Here is a 27,264-nt window from a genome sequence, read left to right as displayed (position 1 = left end):
TAAATAAATAATCTATGCGGGATTTCAAATGATGGCCCCAGAGTAGTAGAAGTAGCATTTCCACATCCCTTGCAGGGACCTCCAAATATATCCCATTCCCATTGCCTGTATAAAACTCACAGTCCTAAGGCAGGGTGCACTATAATACAGGTGAGGGCATATCCGCATGAGCCAAGCCTCCTCCCCCAGGATGAGCAGGGTTCACGAAGGGGAAGCTTCAAAGGCATGCCGCCTTTGTGAACTTCTCCAGACCATTTGCTGCTTTCAGCAACTGGTCCCCACTAGTTCTTCCCCCCACTTTTGGCAGGAGAACCGGCAGGAAAAACAAGTGAGGGAAAGAATATATGCCCACCTCTTCCAACTCCACTCCTCAGGTGGGGGTGGCGAGGTGAAGCACAACTCTGAGTCCTCGCCATCTTGAGGATGGGGAGACCTAGCCAACCAGGGACTGGTTCCTGCCCACTCCCACTGGAGGGTGGCACGATAGGGGGTGTACCCACCCCAGGGAAGGGACCCATTGGTCCCTGCTCTTTACCAACCTGTAATACCTCTAAATCTAGTATTTAGGGGGTACCCTGAAGCTTGTTTCCTCATTCCTTCTTATTCTTCTTGTCGTTTCTGGATCTGAACAGCCATGCAGCCAAGATAACAAGAGGAAGACGCCCACTGACTTGGCCCCAGCCCTACCGGCCTGTCTCCCCTCCAACTTGCTCCTGCGAAATCTCAGTGTGTCCTGCAGCCGGCAACCTCAAAAACCCTGGAGGACCTGCTTTCACTCCCAATGACTGCTTCTCCAGTGAACATCGGATTTGTTCAAACTGCAACCTCTGGCAGCAGCCGGAGACTGTGAATCCAGCCCACTCTGCACACGCCGAACCCGGCCCAACTGCGAGTGGAAAAACACCACGAGGAGTTCACCCCAGCGATCCTGACCCGAGATCCGGTGACCCCTGACCTGCCTCCAGCCAACGCCTGCAGCCTAAATCCAGAAGGCCCCCCTAACCGTGACCAGGAGCTGGTAAGAAGATCCGACCCGAAAAGGCACCCCTGCACCCGACGCCCCACAGCCTTGTGTGCCCAAACCAACGGTGCCTAACCAACCCTTAACTTCCCAACTTACCTCTCGAAGTGGTGGTCGCACCCAGAAGTCCTTCGTCTACTTGCCTGTAGTGCTTTTGCAATCCAGAGGTTCTCCATCGAAAACAGGGCACCCGACCCTGAAACAGCACCCTGCACCCGGCTGTCCCAGTGCCGCTGATTGTGAGAAGTTGGCCTGGTATATGATGTTCACTATTCTAGTGAACACCTTGCACCAGTCCAAACAACCCTTATGGTGATGGTTGTAAGTCAACCTTATAGACCAGCTATCCTAGTGGTAGCGTTGACAGAACAGTCTTAGGCTAAAAGACTCTTGAGGGCGTGTAAAGCCAGCTGTTTTACCATATGTAACCCCTTGAATATCAAATGAAAGGACACCACACAGGATATATATAAAATATATATGTATTTATTTACTAACGCACTCCTCTAAACTCTTTATGAGATCAGAGGCCAAAGCACATAACAAGTTACCTAATCAGAATACCTTAAGTTGCACAATTTACAGTTAGGCCCTAGGGGCGAAGCAAACCATATATTAAGAAAGTGGTATAAGTACCACGTCACGAGAAAAGGAAAGGCCTAGGGAATCGCTGGGGCTACACTATCTGAACCTTAGTTTAGAAGTAGGAGGCCCACAGGCGGCGCGTGCAGTCTTTACCCACACACGAGAGTCAATGTAAAGTCAATGGGAACTTAGAAGTTAGATAAAGAAGGATTTAGGACCCTTCCGGTTTAGCTAGAAGAAAACAACTAAAAACCTAGACACTTGTATAGTCAATACCCTTAGGAGCACCAAAGTACTCGCGTTACCTCACCCACAGGAAGCGGGTGCATAGGTGTGAAGATGTGTCGGGTTTCGCCGTTGAAGTCTATGGTGCCTGTGAAGAAAGATGCTGCAGGCGACCAGGAGGAAGATGTCCAGGTGGATCCAAGGGTGGATCGAGGATGAAGAGGACCTGAAAGCAGAGGGACAGAGTCTGGGTCACTAGCCAGTGACCGGGTGGAACCAGGAAGGAACCAGACGACGTTGAGGAGCAATCAGGTGCTGTCGTGAAGCTTGTCTCTAAAGCCATGCGGACCAGGAGGCGTCGAGGACGACCAGGTGCTGGAGGCGAGCTGTCCCACGAAGGTTCTCGCAGATGGAAGGGTCGACTGCCGGATTGGAGTCAAGAAGCCTTGGCAAAGGCAACCCACGTAGGATTCAAAGAAGGCTTCTGGTGCAGACCAGAAAGGTCTGAGGGGCCTCACCTTTGCAGGGAGGCAAGGGCCAGTCTGGAGCAACCAGACTAGCGAGTTGGTTCAACATAATTGTCGTCACAGAGGCTACTAGCCAACGGGCCAGCAACCGGACAACGCGTTGAGCAGAACACAAGCAGAAGGGCTCCACGCAGAACTCGTGGAGTGTGGAGGGCTGATTTTCGGTGCAGGTGGAGCTCGGATTCGGGGTTTCTCAGTCCCCAGTGCACAGCTTCGAGGATGCCTCAGGAGCTGCACAGTTAGCAAGTTGCAGGCTTTTCAAGATGTCCGGTCCCACGTGTCTCATCGCCTCCACGGATCTCAGCTAAGCTGCAGACGTGAAGAGAGGGTCAGAGAGGTCTGGAAGTCTGGGAAGCACTCTGCCTCCAGGATTGTTAGGGCCTGCCATAGGAGTGACTTATAGGTTACTGTGTGTCTATATATAAGGTTAGATATAGGAATACTATACCTAAGCAAGGGGTGATAACACGACCTTGCCCCAGCTGAGTGATCAGCCAGTTGTCAGTTTGAGTGGTCAGCCAGGGGTGGCATAATATATGCTGCAGCCCCTAGTAGGCCTTGGTTATACCTATGCCCTGAGTACCTAGGGTACACTTCTACAGGGGCTGACAAGGTGAACCAATTCCCAATTGTGGTTGTACCTAGAGTACATGGTGTGAATTTAGAGAGAGTGCATCTGGGCTGTGGGTCTGATTAGCAGGCCCACAGCCACATCTAAGTCGAAAACCAGTAAAGCAAGAGCAAAAAGGGGGGGTGACCATAGGAAGCAGACCCTACTCTCCTACACTGGTAGTTCACCTTTTGTGCTACTTTGTTTCCCCCTTAACCCTGACCTAAACCCTAGGAGCTTTGCTCCCACAACCCAGTGGCCTGCTTGCCAGCAGCCACCAACCGGAGGCCCCCTATCCCTCATTGGATAACATTGGGCCTCAACACTCTGCACCCGGCCGACCTAGTGCTGCTGAGGGTGCAGCAAGAGTGCATCACTGACCCTGTGGGACCTCTTAGTCTAACCCCAGAACATTAACTCCCACAGTCGATAACTTACCTGTGAACCGATAACCTGTTTTTCCTCCATAAGATAACATTGACAATTTTCTTATAAAAGATTTTGTGTGGAGTTTTGAAATCTAAAAATATTCTTTAAAAATCGCACAAATAACCAAAAGGTATTTACTTACCTGTTTGCAGGAAATGTCCCAGTGCTGAATCTAGGTATTCAGCACTGAGTTAGAAAAGTAACGTAAAAAGTAACCCACCTGTAATTTAGTGAAAAAGCCTATTCATTTCAATGTACTGTATTTGCTAAGTATTGCAACCTACTGCATCCCCTGTAAATCTAACAAAGTACAAGTTCTCCAGTATTCAATCTTTCATAGATTCACATGCTTGTATCTTCCCCGTCGTCATGGTGGGAGTCTCCCGGTAAAAGAATAACCATAGCAGTAGAAGAAAAAACTACTTGGAAGCCATAGAGTAGTGAAACAATAGGTAACCTCTCTTCCTCATTATGTGGCCCAAACTACAGCCAATCAGCTGCCAGTACCAGCCTACACCATTCCCAGCAGAGCCACCATGCCTCAGATTTCCAACCGCCTTCGTGTGAGAAGGAGTCTCTCCTGAGCTCAGCTCAGTTTTTCTCTGTACTGAACTTTTGACCTTTCTACAGTTGGAAGTAAGGCACTGATTTTTGTCAAGATTATTTGATTCAAAATGTCTGAAGGCTCCAAGAAGAGACTTTTCAGAGCTTGCAGGTCCTGTGGCAAGGCCAGATTATTTTCTAAGGACCCACATAAGGAATGCTTGTACTGCTTGTACCCCAAGCATGTTCCTAAGGACTGCAAATATTGCCGCACCTTCTCTGCCAAAACTCTTAAAGATAGAGAAGCTCGTCTCTTGTTATGGCTTCAAAAGAAAAAATCTACAGACTCGGAGTCTGAGGTTGAAGCCAAAGGACATACCTCTAAGAAACATAAGGGAGAGTCCTCTGAGGAAAAAGGAGATCTAAAGAGATAAAAGGCTGGTAAAATCAAGGAAGGTGAACCTTCTTCTCTTCCTCCAACTCCTTTAAAGCCTACCTCAGAGAAGAAGGCTCCGTCGTCGTTACCGTCGACGAAATCTGCTGATATTCCAGTCAGATCACCGACGAAGCCGTCGTCGACGCCGACAATCTCGACGACGACAGCCTCGTCGACATCGATGACGACGATGACTCCGTAGACAGTGAGTGCCAGGCCTTCGTCGACGGCAAGATCTTCATGTACGATCATCCCGTCGACGATACAATCAGTGGTCCCGTCGACGGCCCCGTCGACGACGAGAAAAACCTCGACGATGCCTACAGTTGGATCTCCACCATGACGACGGGGAAGATACAAGAATGTGAAGCTATGAAAGATAATACTGGAGAACCATAGGGTACAGGTAAGTAACTAGTTTTTTCTATTGCATTTTCAAACTTTTCTACATTAAGCAACTTATTACTGTAAAGTATGGAATGCTTACCTGTGCCAGGCTTGCTTGGTTCTAAAAATAAACAACAGTATAGTTTTTTATACAAAAACAATTGGCCTAGAGTTCAGTTCTTGAGTGTGTGAATTCATTTGCTGACTGAGTGTGTACATCAAATGCTTAATGCTGTCCTCTGAAACTGCCTTACTGCTCGACCACTCTACCACAAATAGAGAGTAAGGTTCTATGTAACTTTAACCTCTTCCTACCTCTGGGGTCACCTGAACTCTATACACACTATACCTCATTTTGGTGTAGTATATATAGAGCCAGTTTCCTACCGTCTGGTAGACCATATTAAAGTCACCCCCATGGATAGTTGTGGCTGTGGAACGCTCAACAGCAACTGTCCCACCATCTGCAATTTACATTCTAGATAGTTGCCGTTCCGGTAGAGCAAACACATTGTAAGAAGCTGGCTTTCTATATGGTATACCACTATGTGGGTATACCATGCATAGAATCCAGAGATTCCCCCAGAAGTGTACAGGGTTCCGTGTGAAGTGCTCTATTAGTGGTAGTGTGGACGCACACCCTTAGTCCTAACACAGTGTAGTGTAAGACATTTATTGCTCATTGTTCCATAACTGACACTCAACTCAAAAGGAGTTCCACACCAGTTTTTTAAAAATAAGCTTTGTTTGAGTCTTATTTTAAGATTGATCTTCACAAAACGGTAAGTACGTTTTTCAGGAAAAATACTTTAGTCTTTTAAAAGTCAACACTTTTTGCAATTTTCAAACATTTCAATGTTAACCTATGGAGGAAAATAACAACGCGGTTACATGGGTAAATACCCAAATTACAGTTCCAGTCTTTAGGTGTTCAGGTCAGCAGAGGGCAAGGTTCAGGTAAGCACAAAGTCTGCACCACCAGTGGCACAGTGCTGGCCGTATGCAGAGGTCAAATTAGCCCCAGTACACTTCAGTCACAGTTGCATCCAAAGCCAGGCAAAAGGTGGGGGGTACTGCAACAAAACCACATTTTCTCACACACATTAACCACAGCCTCTGTCTCCTTTTCCCATTTAGCTAGTATCACCGTATATCTACCCTGATTGTCATTCCGAATTTGAATCGCATGGACAGCTAAAGATTTCCAATGCAGGATAGTTACCTCTCTTGAGCCCGTAGTTTAATCTGATTGACTAGTCTCTCTGAATTCCCCACATCTGCTGCAGTTACAGTTGGATCCTTTAATATGTGTCTCGTAGCAACACTATGTCTGCTGCTTAGCGACCTAGAGCTTGTGCCACCGGTCCTCTTTTTATGTGATTCCCCAGCCCATTAACATTCCATGTAATTATATTTAATGTATGCATCCTACCAATCCCAATGCTCTAGTCTTCCCTCTATGTATTGTGTCCCTGGGGTGGTGCATCATCTTCTTCCTAGTAATGTGTTCCTGTATTTCCTCAACTGTGTTAACAACCCCCAGCTCTCTCCCCAACCTACCTTACCATGAAACGGTCTTTGAACTCACCGCCTTTCTAATGCACGGTATATACACTGCCCAAATAACTTGAACAGTGAATGTGGAAACCGTGCACTGCCGCTGTTGCAGGGATTCTGCTCAGGAACAGAACTAGGCTTAGGACCATAGAACATCAGTACGTAGGGACTGAGTCACCATACCACATCAGTACCTATGGGCCCGAATCCGACTAGCTTTTAGTGCCTCACTTGATCTCTTAACCTTCTCTTAGAAACAAATCATTTGGCACCCCAGAACACAACACTCGACCCTCTCAGGGATTGCGGTAGCAGGTTATCCCCTTATGTTCTTCCACTCGAGCTTGTCCACAATAAATCAAAAAGAGGCACGAAGGAAGCTTATAATGTGCAACAACTGCACCACAACTAGAAAACATATGCAAGTCAGTAATGTCATTAGCATGGTAATTGTATATGGCCAGCAGGCCATATACAATGAAAATCTCTGTCATATTAGCTGACCGATTTGCCTAAACCTTCTCCTTCTTTTGAAGCAAAGTGTTATATTATAGATCTCTGGGAGCAGTGGTGAACCCTATACCTTGGCATACATAGATGGCTGTGCTACATCTCAGCTGATGCAGCCCTTCCGTCTCAGGACCTTTGCTCTGTGTGCAAGTCTCCACTCAGTGTGTTTTAAAAACCATGCGTCCCGTGTTATATGACAAAATATGTTTGCTCAAAAACAGCATCTGGGTGTCTCTATTATGTCTGGGTGCTAGTGTCCGACCATAAAGCATAACAAGGCACAATGTTGTTTGACCTTGCAAGGGCTGTTCCGACTAAATCGCAGGAAACTAAGAAAATACAACTTTGGACTTTATGCCAAAGGTGGTATCAAAATTCCACATAAACCAAACTATACAGATTCCAAGTATCTTCCAAAATCCAAAAACACAAGCAGAAAAAGCTTTGCACACTCTTGACGCTAGAAGAGCAGTCATGTATTACATTGAAAGGATAAAGGAATACAGAAAACCAAAACAATTCTTTATATCTTTTGCGAACAACTTCCTAGGACAACCATTTGCCAAGAACACCATCGCAAAATGGATTGCTCGAACCATACAATTATGGCCACAAACAAGCAGGATATACTTTACAAGGAGCACCAAAGGCTCACTCAACAAGGAAGACAGGAGCAACAGTCGCATTTCTAGGAAAAACTCGATTCTAGAAATTTGCTTGGCTTCAACATGGTCGTCAGTGCACACGTTCACAAAACATTATTGTGTGGACATTCAGATGAATAAAAAAGGACAAGTAGGACAAAAGGCATTGCAACAAATATTTACAAGCCCGCGCTCATCTTCCACCCAGCCACCACAAGACTAGAAACCACTACAAAATCTATGCACAGCATGTGAATCAAGAAAAGATTCACACTACAAAACGTATAGTTTCTTACCTGTCGGTGTAGTTTTGCAGCTTGAAGAATTTTCTGGATTCACTAGCCAACCCACCCTTCACCAGAAAGATGAGACCGGAGGAAAGAAAAAAAAAAAAGAATCCGAAGATGGCGACCATAGGTGGAAGCTTCCGGAGGAAGCACGTCTACGTCACAGGAGGACACCAAATGGTGGTATGTCGAAGCCCACCAACAACAACAAAAGAAAAAAAAAAGCCGCAATATAACTATTCCGGACCCAACCACTAAATGGCAGAGTAATGTACAGCATGTGAATCCAGAACATTCTTCAAGCTGCAAAACTACACTGACCAGGTTAGAAACGATACATTTTCACCCGACATCTACAAACTCATGAAAAGATAGTTCTATAGCATGGCTGCTTTTGTAGAAAATGCAACTTTTCTATAAGTGACTGTTCTGGTCCGTGTGGTTGCAAGCATCTCACAGCGCCCTGTATAACCTATTAGTCACCCTTGTTTACCCTGGTTTAGAGTTTTTTTTAACAAACAAAAATGTAATCTTCCCTGGTCCATGCCACTTCCAATGAACAGTGGTTTATTACGAAGTCAAAAATGTTTGCTTAGATCATGCTTATGTGTACACATTCTGTAGATGGTAGGATTGAGAGTGGCATATTTATGGAAATGGCCAAATAGGTCACAAGGAAGTGCAAACAAGACAAAGCAGATGAACCTGCCTTTTTCCGCCATCGCACCAAGTATCAGAACAACATTCACATATCTATTAGGACTGCCATGCACTTTTAGGGGAAAAGCTAACAACGCACTTCCTCAAAGATACTACATCAGGATATAGTAGCAGTTTATTTTCGCTCTTAGAAAGCTACTCCTCCAATCTCACATTGAGTATGTATTTGTCCTGGGCATGGCTAGGTGTGCACTATATAATATGGCATAGTTACTTGCAAGGCTTCCGCAGCACAGAAGCACTAGGAGTGAGGAAAACTATGCCCACTATTTTATCTCAAATTTGTTGTTGAGTCACTCATGACCAGGTTTTTTACTATCCATCAGAAGGTTACTATTTGACATCAAAAGAACTAAACCGGATAGATGGCTAACTTTATAAAGGAGATTTCACAAGGAAACTACTCAAGATGCAAAGCCTAGGGGTTGGGTTTATGCCTATAATACCTGGAACCACTCGAATGACGAAGGCAGATTCCAAGGGCAGTATGACAAATTCTGTTTATCTCTGGTCTGCAAATGAGGACAAACTACATGGTTTGAAATGTTTCCTTCCCTAGTTAGGTCTCGACTTACAGCATTGCTTTTAGCAATGCTTGTTGTCGAGAATTATAGTAGGCAAACCAAGCTCTGAAACCATCGCGGATTTTGGACAGTGCGTGTTGATTACTAGTGCGAAACGCGCGTCCACATCAAAGCCATCAGCCTCCCTCCCACCTCCCCCCTAATTGCTTTCACTTTGGCCGTGAGCTACTTCAAAGGGATCCGGTCCCCCGCCCCCTGCTTCACTACAAAGGAAAGCGCATTTCCCAGCACTAGCATTTCCCGTCCGCTTGCCTCTCCCGTACTAACCTGTTAACTAAAATCTTGTTTTGGTTCAGGACATGCTTTACTGCAACTGTGTCCCTTTTCAACTTCCTGCTAACTATTACATTATACGTGGTGGTTTCACCCAGCATGATGCGGGTGCCGCCTTTCATTTGTTTTGCATGCTACTTCACATTAAGATCATTTTGCATGCTGCTGCATGCCCCTTGAATGTATCCCCCCCCTGTTGCTTCGCATTTAGAGCCTCCCATCCACGCAATATGCGTGCTTTCCCTTTAGCAATAACAGTACAACAAAAGCAAAAGTCGCAGAAACACTCTCTTGGGCACAGACATCGAAGGTACAAGCTGCTTCACGTTAAGAGCACCCCTCCTCCCCTCCCCGTCGGGATTTCTTTCACACACCGCTTCACATTAAGGTCCTTTTTCATGCCGTTACATGCCCCTTGAAGTTATCCCCCTCCCTGCTGCTTCGCATTTAGAGCCTCCCCTCCACGCAATATGTGTTCTTTCCCTTTAGCAATAACAGTACAACAAAGGCAGGACGTCGCAGAAACCCTCTCTTGAGCACAGACATCGAAGGTAAACTGCCTTGTATGCCGAGCAGTGCACATTTACCAAAGTCTTAATAAAAAAAAAACGATCTGTACAATCAGAGCCCTGGACGTTCAAAGAGAGCGCAGCGGTGTGATGCTGGCTTACACAGCATCATGCCGAGATGTCCATTGTCTGCTTCTTTATTCACTTGCAGAAGTCTGCCACTCACTTTGTAACTGGTAAAAAAAAGTTTCGTTTTTTTTCTAAACAGAAGTGCCCACCACTAGGTACACAGACTGACATTTGCAGCTAAATCATTTACCGTTTATTTGTTTAAAAATCGATTTCTGCTTCGGCGTCTTCTCCGAGTTTCGTCTAACTGTATTGCGGATGCTTTCAGCCCACCAGCTCCTCTTCCTTTTTTTCCACAAATGGGTCGGATTTGTCCGAGTATTGAGTAGTCAAGAAAACGGGGTTCCAGTCCCGGCTCCGACACTTGGCTGAACTATGTGATCCTGGGCAAAAAAATCTTCTCCGGGTTCTTTATTTGGCAAAACCGAGAGAGATGTGAAACTGACTAAACAGACCCTAAAGTACAATACTCGGTGAGTGTCATTTATTCTGCGAGGTGCCTCACGGAATAAATGACACGTTGAGTATTTTACTTGAGATGGACACGTCACCCTCATCATGGGCACCTTTAAACTGGGCAATAGTAGCATTTATTGTTACTACACTTAGAAACGGCACAAATATAGCAATAAGCGTTATGTGTTTTAATATTGCTCTTTTATAATTATTATGATCACTGCAAATGTCACCCTGGCCTCAGCACACACAGCAGTTGCCTGCATTTTTTTTGTAAAACAGTTTTTATTGCAGATTCCAAAAGTCACACGATAGTGTATACACAGTTTTGTTTGCGCGGGACTTTAGCGTTCACCATGGAACCAAATAGTATGTACACAGCCTCGTAACCCGCATCCCTGAGGCCGGGTGGCAACGATTGCAATCAACACTTTTCCACATTACTCAGTGGTGGCTTATTCAGTGGTCAACCGCCTTCTGCTTTTAACTTTTTTTGTAAACCAAACCCTCCCCTCTAGCATCTCAATAGTGTGTACTATGATTCCTGGTGTCGTAGGGGCAGTGTAACTCCCTCCCCTTCCCCCTCGTTCCCCCCCCCCCCTCCCCTCCGGTGTGCTGCGGTGTCCAGTGCCTGTGTTCGGTAGAAGTGCATTGAAGTACGTGGGCTAGCTACGGATTGTAGAGTAAATCATGGAGTGTGTGTGTCCGTGGTAGGTGCCGGGATCGGCATTGCCTCCCCTTGGATCCCGGGGTCATCTATGTCCTCCTCCTCCTCACTCTCCACTGCATCGTCCCTGAGTGCCTGGACCAAAATTTCCCATGCTAGCGCTGTTTCCTGAGCTTTCTCGTCTGACCCTCTACGTGCCAACTGGTATCTGATTGTGCTTTCCGCTGCCGCCCATTTCTGGAATTCGGCCAGCCATTTCCGGTGTGTTGGCGCCGTCTTTGATTTCCATCCCCTGGTAAGTTCCCTCTTAGCAATAAGTAGGCCCATGTCTATGAATTTGCTCGTCAGTTTAGTGTTGCGTGTGTGTGGGAACCAGTGTAAGATTGTAGTCGCACTGTCATATAACAGGTCCCTGTCTGTGGCTTCGTTCAAGGTGTCGCCCACTTCCCTCCAGAAGTCCTGTAGGTACGGACAGCCCCGCAGCATGTGCAGTAAGTCCGCGCCTAACAGCGCACATCTGGGGCACGCTGCGTCTTCAGCGCCAAAGTATTGTGATATTTTCTGCGGGGTAAGGTAGGCCCTATGAAGTATGTAGAGGTGTATTAATTGAAAGCGGGCGTTTCTGGTGCTTTTCCTGGCCCTCTGAACCAGCTGAGCCCACGTAGTGTCCGGGATTTCCTTCTGCAGGTCCGTCTCCCATTGGGTTTTAAGTCGCGTCAGGGGTTGTAGATTAGCCTCGAGTAGTCTAGAGTGTAGACATGTGACTGCCTTAATCGTTCCCGCAGCCATCATTGTGTATTGGCATGCAGGTGACGTTGGAGGTTCAAGCAGCCCTTCCCCCCAGTGCGCCTGGATCACGTGCACCACGGCCGCATGCAAAAGATAATCACCTCTAGGAAGGTCGTACTGTTCCTGCAAGGCCTGGTAAGGCATGAGCACCCCATCAGAGTATAGGTCCCCCACCACATGCAGGCCAGCCTCCTCCCAGTTCTGGAGGTTCGACCAGTCACCACCGTGCGGAAACGCTGTTAACATACCTAGTGGGATCTCAGGCGCATATGGATGACCCGGACCCGCTCGCCTCTGCATGCGATTCCAACAGAGCCTCAGCGTCTGTTCCTCCTGGGATAATCCCCGTAGTAGGAGTTTCTGTTGCAGGGTGATAAACGCCAGTACATGGCGGGGGGTGCCAGTGTCCCTCTCCTGTTCCGGGCCCCGGTACACCCTTGCTACCTCCTGTGTGAAAAACTGCAGCTGGGCAGCTAAATAATAGAGCTCGAAGTCCGGAACCGCGAGGCCGCCCTCGTTCTTCGGGCGGGTCAGGGTCGCCAAAGCTATCCTCCTCCTACCAGCACCCCACAGAAAGGACACTATCTGTGATTTCAGGCGACGAAAGACGCTTCCCGGTACCCACACTGGGAGAGTCCTAAAGAAATATAACAACCTCGGTAGGGCTATCATTTTAAGCAGGGATACCCGACCTGTCACGGACAGCGGAAGAGTGGCCCAAAAGGCCATATTCCCTTGTAACGTACGAATACAGCGGCCGACGTTGCCTTCCAGCAGGTCAGCGGGATCATGGTAGACGTGCACTCCTAAATAAGGGAGGCAGTCCGGCTCCCAACGGAGTTTGGGGCGGGCCCAGGGACATTGCTCCGCTTTCCGGAGTGGGAAGAGGCACGTCTTTGCCCAATTCACTTTCAGGCCTGAGACCTCTCCGAATCGCGCCAAAAGGCGCTCCGCCCCCTCCACCGCTTCCTCTGCATTGTCCAAGAACAGCAGGAGGTCGTCTGCGTACAACGATATGTAGTGGTGGATCCCGCCGACCTCCAGCCCCTGGTAATACTCTCCTCCCCGGGCCAGCGCTGCCAATGGTTCCATCGCGAGGGCAAATAAGAGGGGGGAGAGTGCACACCCCTGCCTAGTACCCTTATGCACTGCATAGTGATCTGATATCAGCGCTCCTACCCGCACCCTGGCTCCAACCGACGCATAGAGCACTTTCGTCCATCGCACATACCCCTCACCTATACCAAAACTGTGCAGCACCTTGTACAGGTAGCACCAATCCAGGCTATCGAAGGCCTTCTCTATGTCTATCGCCATGACCATAGGGGCTCTGGCGAGCGGTGGAGGGTCCGCCACAAGCCTCAGTAACCTGCGGATATTGTGTGACGTGTTTCTGGTGGGTATGAAGCCTGACTGGTCCTTGTGAATCAAGTCCTGCATGTGGGACACCAACCTGGCGGCTAATATAGTGCTTAGTATTTTATAATCTGTCGTCAGCATCGACAAAGGTCGGTACGACGCCGGATCAGTGCCGTCCCTACGCGGTTTCAGTAAGGGGACCATAATCGCCTCGCGCATCGAGCGGGGCAACTCCCCCTTCTCGTGCGCCTCGCGGTATACGAGCTGGAGGCGTGGCGCTAGGATATCTATATATTTGCCATAAAATTCCACTGGCAGTCCGTCCACACCCGGTGTCTTGTTGCGCGCCATTCTTTTAATGGCCCCTCTAATCTCCGTTAGGTCAATCGGGCCCCCGAGGGCTTCCGCTTGTTCTTGCTCGAGGTGTGGCAGTTGGGTCTCCGACAGCAAGGCGTCAGTCATCTCGGCTCGGTCCACTAGTTCCCTCCCATATAACCTTTCGTAATATGTTGTGAAACAACGCAATATATCCGGTTGGGAGGTGGATGAAGAGCCATCTGCATTCACCATGGATAGTATCGGAGCTGCGCCCCTACTGGGGTTAGCTAGCCAGGCCAGGAGCGTCCCCGTTTTGTCCCCCTCCGCAAGCGCCTTAGTTAGGTACGTTTTGTAATCAAAACTACGGAGGCGCTCCACCACTACCGCCACCGCCTCCCGCGCAGCGCATACCCTGTCCTGCAAATCAGGGCGGTTGGGCCTCTGTTTCTCAACCACTCGCAGAGTTCGCTCAGCCTTGTCCAGGTCATCTACTAGCGTCCGCCGCGCACCCGCAAACTTCCCTATACAGTGCCCCCTCACCACTACCTTCAACGCGTCCCATTCCACGGCCCTGGAAGAGGCAGTTCCCTCGTTCTCCACGAAGTACTGGGAGATCCTCTCCTCCAATGCTCCGCTGAACGGTGGGTCATCTAGCGTATCTGGACGAAGCCGCCATGTCGGGATCGGTGAGACCTCGTCCATCCAGGCCAGCGTGAGGAGCAAGGGGTTGTGGTCCGATATCGTTCGCGCCAGGTATTCCGTTCGGGCCACCGACGGTAATACCGAGCGGGAGCACAGGAACGCATCTATGCGGACATGAAGGTCGTGTATACCCGAGTGGAAGGAGTAATCCCGCTCAGTCGGGTGTTGCGCACGCCAAGCGTCTGTCAGGTCCCACCGCCCCTGCCAAGTAGATCTGTGTTTCGCTAGCCTGTGTACCGGAGATGCCTTCAGTGGTGGATGCGATCTGTCTAAAGTGGTATCCTCGATAGAGTTGAAGTCCCCCCCCATCAGCACCGGCCCAGTTAAATAAGAGGCCAACAGCCTGGATAACCTGGTAAAGTATGAAGCCTGCTCTACGTTCGGTGCATAGGCGCTACAAAGGACTATCTGGCGGCCCCTGAGCAACCCCTCAACTGCCACATATCACCCATCTGGGTCCACAGTGTGCCTAGTGACCTGGAAGGGAACCCCCGCCCGGATCCAAATTAGTGTCCCTCTAGCAAACCCCGAGTATGTGGTGTGAAACAGGTGACCTCTCCATCTCCGCTGCAGAGCAGCCCCTTCCTTCTTGGTTAAATGGGTCTCCTGCAAAAAGGCGATGTGCACCCCTCTGCGAACTAGGTGGGAATGTACCTTATGCCTCCTCGCCATCGAATTCAGTCCCCGCACATTCCAGGACACACATTTCATTGAACCCATACTAGCCATTGCCCCAATATAGTCGTTGCAGTCCAATAACAGTTCGCACCCGGACACCTGACACCATCCCACCCCTCCCCGTCCCCAACGCCCCCCCCTTCCCCCCACCCCTAACCCCACCTCGGGTCTCCCCAACTACCCCAGGCCCTCCCACCCCCAGAATAGGACCTAACTGCAAAGTAGTCACTCCCATCCAAACCTGTGAGCAAACGTGCCCACGAAACTATTTAGTCCGTAGTAAACACCACAGAGGCCTTATGGGCCCTGTGGCACGTGAACTGGCTACTGACCCTTACCAAACCCGTCCCCCAACCCCTTGCCCATTAATACTCAATGTGACTCGTAAAAGAAAAGTCTTACAGTGGTCTGTCCCAGTGTTTGTGGAGGCATCACCTTCAAAGTCACATCTCACCACTTTCGTGGACAGCTATCAGGGTCCGATGATCTCTCCCGATGTCTGCGGCGTGACCTTCGGGCCCCTGGCGCCCTCCAACCCCGACAAGTCAGTGTCCGAGCCCGTAGCCAGGGCCTCCGAGGCCGGGTCCCTTGTCGATAGGGCCGGCGCTGTTCCCGACACCTCTTTCACTGCCAGTAGTGCCGCCTTCCGTTCTTCCTCAGTCTGCGAGGTCGTTGGCCTCCTGGGCCCTCTGCCACGGTTACGAAGCCTACGTGATCGCCTGATTGAGTGGTTCTGGTACTCCTCCTCCGCCCGGGACCGGGCCCCGTCCGTTCCCGCCTTGTAGGAGTCCCACCAAGTCCACGCTTCTGCTGAAGTTTCGAAAAACAACGCTTTCTCATCCACAATCACTCGGAGTTTGGCCGGGAATAACAGCGAATACTTCAGCCCCTCTGTGCGTAGTTCCTTTTTAATAGAGAGGAAGGTGGCCCGCTGCCTCTGGGTCTCAAACGTGAAGTCCGGGAACAGTGTGACCCTACTGTTGTCCACTTGAAATGGGCCTGCATCCCTGGCCCGCTGCAGGAGCCAGTCTCTGTCTCTATAGTGGAGTAGTTTGAAGATCACTGGGCGGGGCGGTAGGCCCTCACGTGGGGGCCGGGAAGGCACACGGTGCGCCCGTTCCAAGGTGAAGAAGGGAGATAGGCCCTCCGGGGCAACCACCGTTTGCAGCCAGTCGGTCAGGAAGCCCACCATGTCCGTGCCCTCCTTTTTTTCCGGAAGGCCCACCAAGCGCACATTATTCCGCCGGTTGCGGTTTTCTGCGTCCTCTGCCCTCCTTTCCAGGGCGTGTATCCGCTCCATTGCGTCCGTGAGCCGTCCCTCCATTGATTTCTGAGCCGGTACGACAGTTGTCAGGGTATCTTCTGTTTCCTTGACCCTGTCCACCAGCTTCGCATGATCTGCACGCAGAAGCCCCAGCCCCGTCGCCACCTGACCAATATCCTGGTGCAAAGCTTCCTTCGTGGCTGCAATGGCGTCCAGTATCCGATCTTGCATCCGCTGTAACTCCGTGGGGGGTCGTGAGGAGTCGTCTGGCGCTTCCGTGGATGGGCCCCCCTCTCCCTTAGGTCCTTTAGGCTTCCCCATCGTTCACCCTCCGAGCTGGCCCGGGCCTTCAAGGCCGGTCGGTTGGGTAAAGGCGGCGGCCCCGGAAACAGGTGGGTCGGCGGCCCCCGGTGGTTCCGCCACTGGCTTGGTGTCCGGGTGCGTGGTGGTTCTTCTGGGGAGTTCTGTGTGGATCAGGTCGGGCACCAGTCGTGGGAGTAACACCCCGGGATCTCACAGCGCGCCTCCGCTGCCCGGAGAGCCAGGGAGCTGCTTCAGGGTGTGCGCGGCCAGCTCCAGTCCCCTTTCCCCACTCAGCCCCGTTTCGGGGTGTCCGCACCGGGCAGCAGCAGCGGGTCAGAGCCGCCGCTATCCAGAAAAGAGAGCCCCTCCAAAGTATCGGGGGGGAGCAGGCAGTGTCAGGCGGCCTGACCCAGCTCACAGGGTTGGTGCGCCGGTACTCCCAGGTGGGGTTCGCTCAGAGCACGGGGCCGGGCTGCAGTGGTCCGAGGGGGGTCCCCGCAGGCCTCTCCCAACACCAGCAGGGACGCCGGCCGCTCTCGTAGTTGCAGGTCAGGGCTCAGGTGGCCCCCAGTGGGCCCCGCCGGCCTCCCCTCAGGGAGAGAGTGCAGACCCCAGCACCCGGGCAGACACAGACACGGCGCCGCCCGGGTCTAGCGCGTTGCTGCGGCGGCCCGGTCCAAGACCCTCCTGGGCTCTTCCCGCCAACGGTAGCGCCTCGGTGCAGGCGGGGGCAGGGATCTCTATCGTCGGTTCCGAGACTCGGCCGCAGGGCGGGCCCCCCGAGCCGGGCCCGGCTACACCAGGGGTCAGGGCCCGCTCCGAGTCTTCCCCCTCGTCCCCGGGGGACCAGACTCACCGTGGGCAATCTTTTCCCGGCGATCCGTCAGGGTTCAGGCAGCCACACCGGGATCGTAGGCCGCAAAGCCGGGGTCCGGATTTTCGGCCCCGCAGAAGGGGCGGAGCCACTCCGGAGCCTCGTCTCCCGGCCGAGCCGCACACCGCCTTCAGGGTCCGCCGGTATGCCGGGGGGGCTGCAGTCTCCCCTCGGCGTGTGATGGTGCTCAGCACTCCTTTCCCGGGCAGCAAGACCCCCTATGTGGGCTCACGGTCGTCTGTTCGCCCCCGCAGGTCAGGCAGCCGCCATCTTGCCCTCCGAGGGTCCGGGAGCTCCTCGGTACGCAGTGCCCTTCACGAGTGCTTCTGCAGCTCGCCACTCTAGCCGGGACAGACCTAGGTGTCGTCCGCGGGATCGACCCAGTTTTAGCGGGGATCCCGGGTCCAAAACAGGATAATTACGTCGGATGATGGGCAGTGGGTCGGGAGCCTCGCTAGGCTGCGAGCATCGGCTGCAAGCCACGCCCTCTCAGCAGTTGCCTGCATGATGCCACGTGCACATTAAATGATACTCAATGCTGTTCTGGTTGTGATCCTGTATTTTGTGGATCATCTTTTTAATTGGCTAACTGCATTGCCGATGCTTTCAGCCCTTCAGATCCTCTTTTTTCCATAAATGGGTCGGATTTGTCTAACTATTGAGTAGAGTCAAGAAAACGGGGTTCCCGTCCCGACTCCGACGCTTGTTTTTACATGGATTCGGCAAGTTTGTAGGTGATCATTCATTTTAATAAATTATACAAAAACAGCTCTGTCTTATGACGCATGAAAGTTCACCCAATGGATACACCTTGGGTCACATTACCATAAAATTACATGAGTGTTTTAAAGTGCACGTTCAAACAGAAAGGTATCTTGGTACTGAATAGCTGAAGTATATTGTGACTCAATTCAATGGATTCATTTTTATCGACCTCGCAAGGATAAAATGCTGAGTGGGCCAGCCAGAATGTAAACAAGTCACCATAAGATCAAACTGGTCCTTCCAGTTGTTGGTTCATTCGTGCAATGAGCCACCAGGCATACATTATGTTAGCACTACGAAATTTGCGTTGGGTCTGGACAATTTTGAATTGACCCTTTGTGACTCATGATTATCCAAAAACCAACATTTGCAACAACTGACATCGTACACAGCATATTTTCCAGTTGCCAATAAGAGCACATATCAGTTTAAGACTAATGCAAACTGTACTGTCACTAGTGCAAACATGCTCAGGGTAAGTGCCTCACACCGAAGAAATGTATGTGATCCAGAGACCATCTTGAGGTGGCCTATTACCCCTGAAAGCAACAGAAACGCTAATGCACTGCAACCCTCTCATCTTCGTATAATCTTGGTGTCCATATCTATCTATCTATCCATCTATCCATCTATCCATCTATCCATCTATCCATCTATCCATCTATCTATCTATCTATCTATCTATCTATCTATCTATCTATCTATCTATCGCCCTCACTATATCTATCGCCCTCACTCCATCTATCTATCGCCCTCACTCTATCTATCTATCTATCTATCTATCTATCTATCTATCTATCTATCTATCTATCTATCGTCCTCTATCTATCGCCCTCTATCTATCGCCCTCTATCTATCGCCCTCTATCTATCTATCGCCCTCTATCTATCGCCCTCTATCTATCTATCGCCCTCTATCTATCTATCGCCCTCTATCTATCTATCGCCCTCTATCTATCTATCGCCCTCTATCTATCTATCGCCCTCTATCTATCTATCGCCCTCTATCTATCTATCGCCCTCTATCTATCGCCCTCTATCTATCTATCGCCCTCTATCTATCTATCGCCCTCACTCTATCTATCTATCGCCCTCACTCTATCTATCTATCGCCCTCACTCTATTTATCTATCTATCGCCCTCACTCTATTTATCTATCTATCGCCCTCACTCTATCGCTCACTCTATCTAGCTATCGCCCTCACTCTATCTCTCTATCTATTGCCCTCACTCTATCTCTCTATCTATCGCCCATACTCTATCTCTCTATCGCCCTCACTCTATCTCTCTATCTATCTATCGCCCTCACTCTATCTCTCTATCTATCGCCCTCACTCTATCTATCGCCCTCACTCTATCTATCGCCCTCACTCTATCTATCTATCGCCCTCACTCTATTTATCTATCTATCGCCCTCACTCTATTTATCTATCTATCGCCCTCACTCTATCGCTCACTCTATCTAGCTATCGCCCTCACTCTATCTCTATCTATCGCCCTCACTCTATCTCTCTATCTATCGCCCATACTCTATCTCTCTATCGCCCTCACTCTATCTCTCTATCTATCTATCGCCCTCACTCTATCTCTCTATCTATCGCCCTCACTCTATCTATCGCCCTCACTCTATCTATCGCCCTCACTCTATCTATCGCCCTCACTCTATCGCCCTCACTCTATCTATCGCCCTCACTCTATCTATCTATCTCTCTCACTCGATCTATCTATAGCCCTCACTCAATCTATCTATTGCCCTCACTCAATCTATCTATTGCCCTCACTATATTTATCGCCTTCCCTCTATCTATCTATCGTCCTCCCTCTATCGTCCTCCCTCTATCGTCCTCCCTCTATCGTCCTCCCTCTATCGTCCTCCCTCTATCGCCCTCCCTCTATCGCCCTCACTCTATCTATTGCACCACCACAGCATCACTCATGGGGCACCACAACATCACTATGCCCTACCACAGCATCACTGAACGCCACAGCATCACTCGTCGCCACCACAACATCACTCAGCGCCACCACAACATCATTCTGTGCAACCATTCAACAACAACTGGTTCAAATATGTTATCTCAATGTTTCAAGCTTTATTACAAATGTCACAAAAAGATGGTAATATTTCACTTATGTGCTTGGATTTTCGTCACAATAGAATACACTGAACATAATCTTCACAAAAGTTATTTACAAAAGTTTAAGCTATTGCCATTATAAATTACAATAACTTTTATTTAAGTATTCATTATTTAAAAAAAATAAAAGCCATTGTTATTTGTAATATCAAGACATCTAGGTCACGTAAATACAACACATATTGCATTACAAATGCTATAGGTGTAACATTTGCAAAAGTTAAAACTATTGGCATTGTAAATGTCAAAGCTATTAATTTCGCTATTTTCAAAACCAACACAAATAAAAAATGTGTCATTTACAATACCAATAGCTCAAACTTTCCTAATGCGAGACCTATTGCATTGCAAATGCTTGTTTTTTAGTCTGTTATTGGTCTTGGACATTACATGATTGTCTTTTTCAGATGCAGACTCAATTGCCAGGATTTTACTCCCTTTTTCATATGGATTAACTGCCTTTTCTTGTTGTAATAGGAAATTGAAATTGTAAGGGCTTTGGGGCTAGTCATTCATGTTTCCTTTGAAATTCTCAAGTAGAATTTGTGTCTCATGATACGTTTTTGTGACACTTCTTAGATGTGGCCACTTGGATGTGGCACAAGTGTGTCAGCCATTTTTCAAAGGATACATTCTATTAGGTGAAGTTGATTAAGGACCGTCTGCATTCTAATCAAGTTTTTGGAGTTATGTGCTAAGTGTCTAAGCTTTTTAGGTCTCGCGACCTATCGATGCGCGCATGCGCATCGAGCGGAGCGAGAATTCAAGCGGCGAAAACATCATGAAACCACCAGCTTTTTGCTGGCGTTTTCATGAAGTTCATGTGAACCACGTGTTCAAACATGAACGCGCATCAGCCTCCCTCCATTTGCCGCACAGCACATCAAAGGGCTTCGCCCAGCGTGCGCTCTGCGGCTTCTCCTCCCCTAATTACGCCGCACACAGCCTTCCTTTCATTTCTCCTCCCCCTCCCCAGCCAGCTTCCCCCAGGCCGTGTTCCCTCAGATATGCTATTGCATATCGTTTGCTACCTCTTGTATTTTGTTGCTCTTGATACTTGCACAACTGTCACTATTGCCTCATGTAACGTAACGTTTGCTTTTGTAACATGCTCACTTGTAATTTTTGCTTCATGTATCCCTACTGTTGTCCGCACTATATAAAAACGCCTCCCTCGCTCTTCTGCTGCCGCCATTGCCTTGGGCTCTCGCGCTTCTTTCTCCCTCTCTCCCGCTGCCTAGTCCTCCCACCCCCTCCCTCCCCAGTGCGCGCTCCACTCGCATCTGCCTGCTGCTCCGACCCAGCAATGCCGAGAAGCTTGTTTCTATAGCAGTTGAGAAAACAAAAGCTGTCGAGTGAGGTATAGCCTGTTTTTTGTTGACTCAACGTAATTATAAATTTACATGGTTTGTGTTTAATGATTTTCAACAAAACAAAGTAAACTATTTATTAAGTTGAATTTAATATGTTGACAGATTTTAGCATATTTTTGTACTGATAATTGAAGGTATGGACCATGTTACTCTATGAGCTACCATGTGCAATTCCAGTTACTAAAAATATATTCTTCTCTGACTATCTCTTAATTGTCTTGCCCAGTTTAATAAAAACCTTCACAAGTCTACCTCGGACAACACATTGAATGCTGTAGTCTAGTCTTTGGCTAGCACTACCCTCTACACTTTGCCTCAACACTGCCCTCAGACACCCATATCTCTGAATCACACTAATCATCCACTCTCTCAAACCCTGGATGTGGAGTAAGGCTCCTATCCAACCCCAGACTTTTAGCACTCACAATTTGGCCTTCAATGTGCACACAACTGTCATTAACTCACCAACATTTACCTGTTAACACAATCTAATCAGCTATATCCAGCTTCTCTTCCAGTGTCTGTCTCAAGACAACCCTCGTTAAGCTCCCTCCTTGGCCCTCATACTTTACCCTTACCCATATTCCCCGTCACGCCTACTGTTCTGCCCATTTTGCCTTCTTATTCTTTACTTTCCTAGCCAAGCCTAATCTTATACTTGTTATGTATATAATTTGCCAGTCTCTACTGTGCTTTTTGGTCTCGAAATTGTCAAGACCCTTGCACTTTTCTCTAGTGTACATTCTTAACTTGTCAAGTTCTCTCACTCACTGCCATCTCTCTGGCATCTATCCACTGTGCTTCAAATCAGCCACAGGTATCCCACTGCTCATATAATTTTTTGGGTGACCTTCTCTTCTCAACTGTTGTCTTGTCTCTCAAGTCCCTTCTCTAAAACATTCAGCCATGTAGGTCCCTATATCTAGTTGGGCAGAGCAGAATTTCGGTGTGTAATTCATTTCCCTTCTAATATAAATGACTGAAAAATCCACCCTGTAAAATAGCACTGGGAATGGCCTGCAGTGCTACAGTAATAGGAAGTGCAACCCAGCCCGGGTTTTTCCTATTCCTGTAGGTTTAAGTTGTAATATATGTGTGAGATCTCATTCCCTAACTAAAGTTTTAGTGACCAAAATCTCCACACTTAAATCTGCCTAAATTGAAATCTGTGGTCATAATGCTCAACTGGCTCTCACTTTCTCTACTATATAACATATTGAACTCTTTGCAATCTGATATCCACAATTCAGACTCTACTAATCCTACTCTCTGTGCAAATGTTCAATTGCCTCATCACAGCCTGCTACAGTTACCTCACCTCTCTCTTCATCTTTCTGGACCCTTGACCTTTCAAAAGAATTCTATTGGGGGGGACGGGGTGCAGTGCGTGTGTGTGCGTGTGTGTGCTGCGCGCCTTGTACTTTTAGAATTGTCGTACTATGCCCCTAATATAATTCTAAGATCAAAGCTATGTCCTGTCCTTCTCTCCCTTTGTAGTACCTCACTTTGAGTCATGATCATCCACAGCTTCTCCTACCACACAATGCATCTTCTCTTCCTATTGGTCACTTCTCACCTTGAATCCAGTATTTTGCACTGCCTCCCAATCTCCTGACTTTGCCTTGTTGACTCTCCCCTCATGCCCAACTCCTCTTTGACACACTTGATCTATTTCCTTCTATGCTGTAAAACCATAACCCTGCCCAAGCCATTCTCATTCTCTCCTAAATTACCCTCACCTTCTCAGTCTGCCAGAAATCATAGTACAGTTTATTTGCAGCTGATGTTCTTTGTCACATTCTCTTCTGCCAGGTTTCTGCTATTGAACATTTGAAAGAACCTCTCATGCCTCTTCTTCACTCTGCCAGATATGTAATGAATACTCTGGCCTTCCTTATCTACAAAATAATGAACTTTGGTAATGTCACTGCTTTCATCCTCAACGTAAAAATGCCCACCTTCCCCTCTGTCTGTTGGCTACGCATTCCAAGAAGGAGTTTATGAAGCTCTTCATCCTTATCTTCGAGGCAGTGCATCAGAGCACTTCCTGCCAAGTCTCAAAGTGAGCACTGCCAAACCCCAACCTCCCAACCCTTTCCCTTTAAAAACAACCCTGCATGCCACTGAAGTACAGATCCTCTTAACTTCTGGCAACTTTTCCCTGGAACGTTCTCTTAAGCGAACTTTGAGCCAAAACCTTCTTTCCCTCTTTCATGTCTGCTCTCTTAGTGCACCAATACACTTGATAACCAGCTCACTCATACCCCTGCCTCCAATCATTCTTCTCCCTTTCTCCACTCTTTAGATAAACAGCATACTCTTTAGCATCCACATTCTAGAATTATTAATCCTATTGAAATGTTATTGTATTGTCTACTTATCATCCATTGTTACACCAATGTACGTCATCTGCCTCAATGACTTAATTTAATGTACTATCAAAATACTATCTACATCATTTCTGGTAGAAGCCCTTCATTCACAATTAAGTGAAAATACTGTTCTTCATTCTTGCCATGTTTTCTAACTTGCTTCCTTCCAAAGGTTTGTGTGTCCTTGCTTATTATTTTTGTGCAGCTGACGTTCAAAATAATTTTGTATTCATTCTAGATTTCTGGGGATCAAGTTCCAGTAGAGCCTAAGAAACCAAAACGGTCTGGAGAAATGTGTGCCTTCAATAAAGTCCTTGCTCACTTTGTAGCCATGTGTGACACAAATATGCCGTTTATAGGACTTCGAATGGAGGTAAGAGTCAAATGAAGAGTGTTTGTGTTTTTAAGCTAGTGTACATGTAGATAAGCGTAACTGTTGATGATAGACATTGCCAAGATAAAAAGAAAGATTTTACAGAATCAAGCCGTTCTGAATTCAGGGGTTGCTGATGCTAGTATTTAAACTGACATTTTTAGAAAAATGATGGAACATAGAGGGTGTTAGCGGACTCTTGTCCCCTCAGCGGGTACAGAGATATGTGAGGAGCTCAGAACTACTTGTTGATGGTGGAAGACCCATATAATTTTTCCAGACCCCAAAATCACTTCAGTAGACTGTTGTTCTTCCATGTTATTCTCATGAGACCCGTGGCCTCTTGTCTTCTACATCACATTTTCCACATGTACTGGCAGTAGGTGTACACCAACAGTGACTTCAGAGTGCCACCCATGCTTGTAAACGCACAGAAAATTGAGGGCCTGGTGAATGCCGCTTTGGGGTACCGAGGCATATTTTAGGTTTAGGGTGAGCCCTGTGCTGTGGGCCTCTTGGGACTAGAGCAAACTGCCGAGGAGAGCTATACTAGACTGGAGGGATATTAATTTTGGTAGAGTCATCTTGGTAGGATTCCGTTTTTTAACTAGACAATGAGAGTACGCATGGCCACAGTGAAAGTGTCAAAAGATCTGTGACACTGCCTGTAAGAATGCAATACTAGTTTATTGAAAACTACTGGTCACTACTCCTTCGAGACATGCATGGTTTGACCACTTTCTCATTTGTTTTTCTTGGGAGATCACACAACCAGCACAGCCTTCTCGCTGCCTTCGCCCTCCGACATTCAGTAAAATCGATCCTTTTCAATTTAAGAGCTCTTTCGCTGCCTCTATACCCCCGTCAGCAAGATCTTGAAGGGAGTGGGACTGGGTTTTCTAATTGGATTGATGATTCTGTGTCTTCACTATCTTCTCCACGCTTATTTAAGCTTGCGAGGGATTCTCCTTCTAAACCTTGGTTTGTATCGGAGATAAAAACTCTGGAACATGAGTGCAAAGTTTTGGAGAGGGCTTGGCGTTCCAGCAGCTACTGCCCTCTGGTGAAACTTACTTTGAGAGCCAAACAAAAAAGCTATTACGCAGCTATCGCGGCAGCAAAAAGTCAATACTTTACATCGCGTTTTGACCAGGCTCGCAACAACTCTAAGGAATTGTAAAAAGCTTTATGTCTCTGTCCACCTTGGTCCGTTCTACGCCTGTTACAGAGTCCTGGTGTAATACTCTTGCTAGGTTCTTTCTGGATAAAATTTGCGCCATCCGAGCCACGTTTGCCTCCTTTACTTTAGCACCTATGTCTTGTATTTCTGTTCGCCCTTAGTCGACCGATTGCACAATTGTTTTTCCTTCTTGCCAGTAGATTTATCTAGCACCCTCAAAATTTTGAAGGCTCTGAAATCAGGATCTCCTATGGATCCCTCTGCGGCCAGACTTCTGGCCACTGTCGCAGACTGCATCAATCCGGAGGTCAATCATAACATTAACATGTCGCTGCGGGATGCCTTCGTTCCAACGTCCTGGAAACAGGCGAAAATGTTTCCCTTCCTTAAAATGCCATCCTTGGATCCATCCATTCCCGGAAACTACCGCCCTATCTAGCTCTTGCCTAGCCTGGCCAAGGTCTGTGAAAAGCTGGTCACTAACCAGCTCACTGAGTACGTTGAGGCCTTTGGCCTGCTCCATCCTGCGCAATCAGGTTTCCGGGCTGCATATACCACAGAGTCTGCTTTTTTGGAGGTGTCTAAGGCGATTCGAGAGTGCCTCGATGCCAGCGGGAGAGCAGCTATGGTTATGCTGGACCTCTCGATGGCTTTCAATACGATGCCTCATGCCCTGCTTTTGGATCGCCTCTTGGAGATCGGAGTATCCGGGTCCGTTTGGTGTTGGATCGTGTCTTTTTTTGAGGGTTGCTCATATCAGGTTTGGCTTCCACCGTGCGCCTCGATTCCTCAACCAGTGGCCACAGTGTTCCACAGGGGTTATCCCTTAGTCCCCTTCTCTTTAACATCTATGTTACCCCACTGGTTTATCTTGTGGAAGCACTAGGGGCTAAGGTGATGGCATACGCTGATGACACCCAACTGCTGTTCTCTTGGAGTCGAGATGAGGATTAAGTTCTCTCCGCTCAACATTGCTTATCTAAGCTCTTTCACTGGCTCGCTCAGGCACCGCTCAAGTGCAATGAGGAAAAATCGGAGATCCTTTTATACGGCGCTTTCCCCGCCGACTTAAGAGAGAAGCTATGGCCCCCTGGTTCCCCCTACCTAGTTTTAAGGGTGACTGTTAAGAATCTGGGGGTTTGGTTCAATGAGACTCTGATCTTTTCATTGCAGGTTAAGAAGTTGGCTGGCACCTGTTTTAGCATCCTGAAGTCTCTGAGGAAGTTTCTTCCTCTTTTGCCTAATTCTGCTAAGGAAAATGTTGTTCGTGCTTTAATTTTTCCTCGCCTCAATTACCCTAATGCACTGTATGCTGGCATGCCGGGTTACCTTTTGAATAAATTGCAGGTGATTCAAAATTCGGCAGCCTGGGCCTTTCCAGCAGGTGCTGTGTGCGTTCTCATCTGTTCACATCTGTGATCTCTGCATTGGCTCCCGGCAGAGACTCGGATAAAATTCAAAATGTTATCCATTGCTCATAAAGCCCTCCATGGTCTGGGTCCCATTTATTTGCAGAAGAGGTTTGCTTTCTATATTCCGGCGAGACAGCTGCGTTCTTCCTCCCAACGTTTGGCGCAGGTTCCTTGGTTTAAATGTCAAAAACAATAAGAGAGTAAGGGTTTCTCCACAAAGTGGAGGGAGGTACTCCTGGTCCCCTAGACCTAAGTATATGTAAGCA

The 27,264-nt window shown here is 48.3% G+C and overlaps 1 protein-coding gene across 2 annotated transcripts in view; it reads left to right on the top strand.

Moving 5' to 3' along the window:
* MED14 (mediator complex subunit 14) overlaps positions 1 to 27,264 on the top strand; it is a 941,548-nt gene that overhangs the window by 380,086 nt on the left and 534,198 nt on the right. For both annotated transcript variants that reach the window (XM_078658290.1, XM_078658289.1), the window contains exon 15: positions 24,272 to 24,406. In XM_078658290.1, coding sequence (XP_078514416.1) covers positions 24,272 to 24,406 — 135 coding nt within the window. The remainder of the gene's footprint in view (positions 1 to 24,271; positions 24,407 to 27,264) is intronic.

Source organism: Lissotriton helveticus, chromosome 8, assembly GCF_964261635.1.
Source record: "Lissotriton helveticus chromosome 8, aLisHel1.1, whole genome shotgun sequence".
Lineage (NCBI taxonomy): Eukaryota > Metazoa > Chordata > Amphibia > Caudata > Salamandridae > Lissotriton > Lissotriton helveticus.
The sequence above is the reverse complement of the archived record's forward strand: the minus strand, read 5'-3'. Positions and strand labels throughout refer to the sequence as shown.